This window comes from Penaeus monodon, chromosome 41 (genome assembly GCF_015228065.2).
Source record: "Penaeus monodon isolate SGIC_2016 chromosome 41, NSTDA_Pmon_1, whole genome shotgun sequence".
NCBI classification, from domain to species: domain Eukaryota; kingdom Metazoa; phylum Arthropoda; class Malacostraca; order Decapoda; family Penaeidae; genus Penaeus; species Penaeus monodon.
The window spans coordinates 30900500-30907999 of NC_051426.1; the positions used below are offsets into that span (position 1 = coordinate 30900500).

Consider the following 7500-nt stretch of genomic DNA (forward strand, 5'->3'; position numbering starts at 1 on the left):
ATCATCATCATCACCATCACCATCACCATCATCATCATCATCATCACCATCATCATCATCATCATCATCATCATCATCATCATCATCACCATCATCATCATCATCATCATCATCATCATCATCACCATCATCATCATCACCATCACCATCATCATCATCATCATCATCACCATCATCATCATCATCATCATCATCACCATCACCATCACAGCATTAATACATTTAATAGCAACAAATAATATTCATAATGGAAGAACAGGAAAACCCTAAACCGATCAACGAAAGTGATAATAATTCCATTTTTTTACATTTATAGTAATTCTTCGTGATTCAACCCCCCTCCCCTCCCCCTCCCCCACACTATTTCGCAGCCTGCAACAACAAAAACTAGAAATGAGATGCAATTGATGCTGTGCAAGTTTTCTCACGGATGTGTAGGGATGCGCTCGAACCGCCTGTAAATGTTGCAAGCGAGAAGTTGCAAGGTCGGTTCCGAAGACGTAGCACTGACCTCCGTGTGTGGAAAATGGGCGGCCGATGCTGTTGGTCCATGGAGGTGCTTCGGACGCTGTTGTATTTCGTGACTTGTGGGAAGATGGGGAGAAGAAAAGAAAAACAAGAAATTAGAGAAGAGGAGAGAGAGAAAAAAAAACGGAAGCATTGCGTTATTTTAGTGATGAAATGTATTTTTTCTTTTCTTTTCTTTTCTTTTCTTTCCTTCTCTTCTTCGATGTCTGTTTTGGCCATTAGTTCGAGGCTTTACTCCCCCACCTCCTCCGTCTCTCATTAGTTCGATCGTTCGTATTTTCGAGGTTTTATAGCCGCCCCCCCCTCCCCTCCCCCATCGTCCGTCCATTCGTTTCGTTCGTTCAAGCATTCGCTCACTCGTCCGTCCATTCGTTTCGTTCGTTCAAGCATTCGCTCACTCGTCCGTCCATTCGTTTCCGCTGCATATTCACACTCTATCGATTCTGCGTCTATCTCTTTTTCCCTCTTGACTAACCCTGTCTTCGGAGATTATAACATCGGCCCAAACATCTCTTGACACGAAACGCTGATGTTCTCCACCGCGGCCAATTTATCTTTATTGTCGTGAAACAGCGAAGAGCCTCCCGTCTCATCTCACACCAGATATGAGATTCCCTCTCACGCAAGACCTCCAGTACGAGATGTCACAGTCCCAGCCGATCCCCTCTTCTTATTGAGATTTCAATACGTGGAATTTAGCAATCCGTGAAGAAGCCAAAACGGCCCCGTGACCTTTTCACAAGTGGGCAACCCCCGCGGCCGTGACCTGGTTCTGTTATTCCCCGAAGCTCAGTTCACCCCTAAAATCGTGACCTAAGATCACCCGAGAACTAGAGTAGAGGCTAATTAAACTGCGAATGAGATCTTGGTCAACTTATCTTCGATGACCTGGCTTCGCTCGGCATACCCTTGACCTTGTTCATACTGCCGGCATTAATTGCAACGTTGCCGTAATGATTTTCATACCTTGAACTCGATTTCTATTCCTGTATCTTCATCATCTTGAATTTTATTGCCTTAAAAGTATCTGCTATTAAACCCGCCCCGATGATTATGCAACTCGTGCTTATTGTCGCGGGTAATTGGACCTAAAGCGACAAGGAAATCTTAGGTCGAAGGAAATCACGCTGGTTGAGTACTTTTGTCTTGAATTGATCCTTGGAAACGCAGTGCCATTTGGCTATGAAAGTCTCACGATATTTGGGTAATGGAGATATTACGGGGAAGAGGGACGTTAACCGCGTCTGTGTGCGTGAGAGAGAGACGGAGGTGTGTGTGTGTGTGTGTGTGTGTGTGTGTGTGTGTGTGTGTGTGTGTGTGTGTGTGTGTGTGTGTGTGTGTGTGTGTGTGTGTGTGTGTGTGTGATTTTGTGAGTTTGTGCATGCGTGGTGCGTGTGTATGTATGTGTCTCTACGTCTGTCTGTGCGTGTCTAAGTGTATATGTTAATGGGTTGGGTGAAAAACACGGATATGTGCGCGTTTGTATATGAATGATGCATTGTATCTGACAGCGTTTAATAGAATATTTAAATATACGAATATATACTTTTTAAAACAGATTATTTACATTTTAATTGGGACTAGAAACACCACCCAAAAATCATAATGCGGCAAAATAATAAGATAACAGTTTTTAAAGGAAATAAATGAAGACTTCAGTACCACAAAATTACATCATCTACGGCTATGAATTTCCCCCTTGAAGTCACACGGCAAACCCCCGGTAACACGGATCGAGGGCACGACCACGACCCGGATATAGCGAATCGGAATTTCTCACCTTTGAGCGTGAAGCGCAAACCCGCGCTTCTTCACTACTGATTTTCATTCTATCTCTCTTAGTCAACACTGATTTTTTTTTCACCCTAAATTCTGCTTGCTTCCACTGCCATTTCAAGATCCGGTTTGCGCTTTACCTCTTTCGGCGAAAACTGATTTTATTCCGCATCTTTCAACCAACCGTTTCGTTTTCACGCTATCTCCTTCTGTTCGCTTGCTTCCATTTCAAGATCTGATTTGCATTTTATATGTTTCTGTCAACGCTCTGATTTTATTCCGCATCTCTCTACCAACACTTTCATTTTCACTCTATATCTTTCTGTTCGCTTCCTTCCAACAGTTTCGTTTTTCATCCCACTTGCTACCGACAGTTCGATCCTCCTTCCTGCTTCCAACACCACTCCCAACACTTCTTTCCAACGATTCTCTTTCCACTTGTTTCCAACACTTTCATTTTCGTCTCACCGCTTTCTATCATTTCTTCCAACACTTTGATTCCCGTTCTACTTGTTGCCAACACTTCCAACACTTCGATTCGTTTCCCACTTGCTGAAAACACTTCGACTATCCTTCCCACCATTGCCAACATAGACCATAACTTAAAAGATAATATGTAAACATTCTTTCATAATCTGAACTTAAAAGATAATTTCTAAACATTATTTTAATCTCCTGAATCCAGACTCTGGCTTGATTTGCCAAAATGAAACACAAGCGCAACAATAAACAAAAAAACATAATTTTTCTTCTTATTTGCTTTTTATCTGCTGGTTACTTTGTTTTGTTTGTCTCTGTGTTCGTTAGTTTGCGTTTGTTTGTTATTTGCTATGCTTAATTTGCGTTTCGGCTTTGTTTGCGTGGGCTAATTAGTGTATTTGTTTGCGCTTGTGTCTGTCAGTCACTTTTTTTTTTTTTTTGTTCCTGTATTTGTCTGGATACCAACTTGACGCTCATCCTGACCTAACTTAATCCAAATTGACCTAGCTTGACCTCCTTTCTCCACCCGCAGGACGCCGGGAAATCCACAGGCCTCGTGACCACGATGAGGGTGACCCACGCCACGCCCGCAGGGTCCTACGCCCACATCGCTGATCGAGAATGGGAGGACGACCACGAGGTAAGGGCGGGGAGGGCGGGGAGGGGGGATGAGTGGGTGAGCAATGAGTAATGGATGAATGAGTGGGTGAGTAGTGAGGGGGTGAGTAATGAATGGATGAGTGGGAGAGTAGTGAGTGGATGAGTAATGAGGGGGTGACGAGTGGGTGAGTAATGAGTGGGTGAGTAATGGGGATGTGAGTAGTGAGTGGATGAACGAGTGGGTGAGTGAAATGATGGATAGATATATAGGTAAAAAACAAATAAATAACAAATGAGTGAACGAGCGAGTGAGTGGATGGGTAAGTTTAGAGAATGAGTGACTGGGTGAGTAAACCAGTGGATTAGTAACCGGGTAATTACGTAACTGGATGAGTGAAAGGGTGAGTCAGAACGTTAATGGATGAGTGTGACTAAATTAATGATGCGAAGAGTGAATGAATAGGTAATTCATGATAAGGATGAGTCTAGAGATGAATGAATGAATGAGAGAGGGAGAGAGAAAAGGTGGATGAATGCGCAGGCAAGTTAATGAGTGAGTGAGTGAGTGAGTGAGTAACTTAATGGATATGTGAGTGGACTGAGTGAGATTCTGGTGAATAGATGAGTAGGCGGTAAGGTGAGTAAGTGAGTAACAACGCAGATATCAATCATTCGTTGATATTAAAATAACATTTTACGTATTTTACGTTTATGAATGGATATTTGTGCTAATTTTGTCTTCAGCTCATTATGGTATATATATATATATATATATATATATATATATATATATATATATATATATATATATATATATATATATATATAATATATATATATATATCTTGTTCTCTCTTATCTCCTTCTTCACCTCCTCCTCTCTTCCACTTCCTTATCCTCTTCTTCCTCCTCCTTTTTATCCTGCTCTTTTCCACCTCCTTATCCTCATCTTCTTCCTCCCTTCCTTCCTTCCTTCCTTCCTTCCTTCCTTCCTTCCTTCTTCCTTCCTTCCTCCCTTTTACCTCCTTCCTTCCTTCCTTCCTTCCTTCCTTCCTTCCTCCTTATCCTCCTCTTCTTCCTCCCTTTTATCCCCTTCCTCCCTTCCTCCCTTTTATCTCCTTCCTCCCTCCCTCCTTATCCTCCTCTTCTTCCTCCCTTTTATCCCCGCCCCCCCCCCCCCAGATCGTGAACGACGGGGAGGACGACATCGCGTGCGACGACATCGCGGAGCAGCTCGTTCTGAACGACCCGGGACGCAACTTTAAGGTAAGGAGCAACTTGAAGTCGTTCGTTGTTTTAAGGCGTTACTCTGAGGTATAACTTGAAGACGTTCTTTGTTTTAAGGCGTTACTCTGAGGTTTAACTTGAAGACGTTACTTTAAGGTAAGGGGGTATTTTAAGGTGTTACTTTAAGGTATAACTTGAGGACGTTAATTGAAGATGTTACTTTAGGATATGACTTGATGGCGTTACTTTAAGGGAAGGAGTAACTTGAAGTCGTTCATTGAAGATGTTACTTTATAGAGTATAACTTGAATACGTTACTTCAAGGTAAGGGAGTCTTTTAAGATGTAACTTTAAGGTATAACTTGAAGTCGTTAAATGCTTCTTTAAGGCAGGAAATTCTTTTAAGATGTTACTTTAAGGCAAGGAATAAATTGAAGACGTTATTTTAAGGCAGAGGAGTATTTTAAGGAGTTACTTTGGGGTAAAACTTGAAGACGTTACTTTAAGGTAAGGGATTTTTTTAAGGTGTTACTTTAAGATGTTACTTTAAGATGTTCCTTTAAGGTAGGGAATAGTTTTAAGGTGTTACCTTAAATTAAGGCGTAAGTTGAAGACGTTACTTTAAGGTAGGGAGTTGTTTCAAGATGCTACTTGAAGGCTGGGATTTTAAGATGCGATTTTGTCGTAGGGAATTACTTTAAGACGTTATTTGGGTGAGGAATAACTTTAAGAGGTTTATTTTAAGGTAGGAAAATGTCTTGAAGATGTTACCTTAAGGCATGGGTTTTAAGACGCAAGTTTAAGGTACGGAATTTAAACCGCGACTTTAAGACTTTACTTTAAGGGAGGGAATTTAGACGCATATTTCTCTCTCTCTCTCTCTCTCTCTCTCTCTCTCTCTCTCTCTCTCTCTCTCTCTCTCTCTCTCTCTCTCTCTCTCTCTCTCTCTCTCTCTCTCTCTCTCTCTCTCTCTCTCTCTCTCTCTCTCTCTCTCTTCTCTCTCTCTCTCTCTCTCTCTCTCTCTCTCTCTCTCTCTCTCTCTCTCTCTCTCTCTCTCTCTCTCTTTCCTTTTTCTTTTCTTTCCTTTCCTATATGTACGGGGAGATGGGGGGAGGGGGGGCTATAATGAATGATAATGATAATGATGCTAAAGATCGCAATAAGCGTGATAATGATAAAGATAATATTGATAATATTGTAATATCAATGACAATAACAACGAGACTGATGTTAATGGTAATTATGATGATAATAATGATAATCATAATGATAATGATGATGATATTAATGATAATCAGAAGTAGCAGCATCAGCATGATACTGATGATAATAATAACAATAATCATAGTTATTATTATCATTATGATGATTATTATCACCATCATAATTATCATACCGTGAAACTTCAATATTTATCCGCACCGAAGAATGATTATAGAGATGAACAGTAATAAATCTTAAGAGATTGGGGGGGGGAGGGGGGAGGGGGAGATTTTAAACCCCCTTCGGCCCCTAATTTATGGGTCAATATAGTTGTTTGCAATGTTCGGCAAGAGGGGGGGGAGGGAGGAAGGGGGAGGGGGGGAGGTAGTTGTGAAAAGAAATTAAGGGAAGTTGGGAAGAAATAGGATGGAGGAGAGGGAGGGAGGGAGGGAAGGAGGGAAAGGGGGAGGGAGGGAGCGAGGGAGGGAGGGAGCGAGGGAGGGAGGGAGCGAGGGAGGGAGGGAGGGAGGGAGGGAGGGAAAGGGGGAAGAGGTGAGGGAAAGATATAAATAAGGTGATTGAAAAGGCTTGGTGAAAGGTATGGTGATAAAGAGATGGATAGATTGGGAGATAAATAGGATATATAAAGAGAGACAGCGAGATAGATAGATACACACACACACATACGCATACACACACACGTGTGTGTATATATATGTGTATATATATATACACATACACACAGACACACACACGCACACACACACACACACACACACACACACACACACACACACACACACACACACACACACACACACACACACACACACACACACACACACAAAACACAACACAAAGAGAGAGAGAGAAAGTCAAGCGAAGCGAGTGGGAAAGGAAATTGTGTATTAGGACTAAGGCAAGTGGATTCTGCCTTATTAGTGTGGTAATTGTGCTGATAATAACCTCCGTGTGATGAATGGCGATAGGCGTGAAAAGGGTTTGCTGTTTTTTTGTGTTTTTATGTGTGTGTGTTATTAGATTTTTTTCTCTCCATCTCTCACCTTTGTGTGTGTTACTAGATTACCTTTTTTTCTTTTTTTTCGCCTCATCTCTGTTATTATATTCGTGGTTATTATGTTATTCAGTTCTTCTTCTTCTTTTTCTTCTTCTTTTTCGTCTTCTTCTTCTTCCTTTTCTTCTTCTTCTTCTTCTTTCTTCTTCTTCTTCTTCTTCTTCTTCTTCTTCTTCTTCTTCTTCTTCTTCTTCTTCTTCTTCTTCTTCTTCTTCTTCTTCTTCTTCTTCTTCTTCTTCTTTTTCTTCTTCTTTTTCTTTTTCTTCTTTTTCTTCTTCTTCGTCTTCTTCTTCTTCCTTTTCTTCTTCTTCGCTCCATCTCTCACCTTTTTTTTGTGTGTGTGTGTGTGTGTTATTAGATGTGATTTTGTTTTTTCATGCTGAATATGAACGAATATGAATGAATATGAATGTTATTTTTGTCTGTCTGTTTAATCTGTCTGCCTGTCTATCCTTATCTATCAATTACTGAGCTTACTTATCTATATATCTATCGATCAGGGTGCTAAACTACCCATCTATCTGTCTACCTACATATCTATCAGAGTGTCTATCCATCTACCTATCCATCAGCACAATCTATTTGTCCCTGTAAGTGGACGTGAGAAAAAA

General features: G+C 41.1%; 1 protein-coding gene across 1 annotated transcript in view; it reads left to right on the forward strand.

Moving 5' to 3' along the window:
• LOC119598486 (alkaline phosphatase, tissue-nonspecific isozyme-like) overlaps positions 1 to 7500 on the forward strand; it is a 56092-nt gene that overhangs the window by 47995 nt on the left and 597 nt on the right. Inside the window, exons 6-7 of the mRNA XM_037948113.1 lie at positions 3317 to 3424; positions 4567 to 4698. Of these exons, the coding sequence (XP_037804041.1) occupies positions 3317 to 3424; positions 4567 to 4698 (240 nt within the window). The remainder of the gene's footprint in view (positions 1 to 3316; positions 3425 to 4566; positions 4699 to 7500) is intronic.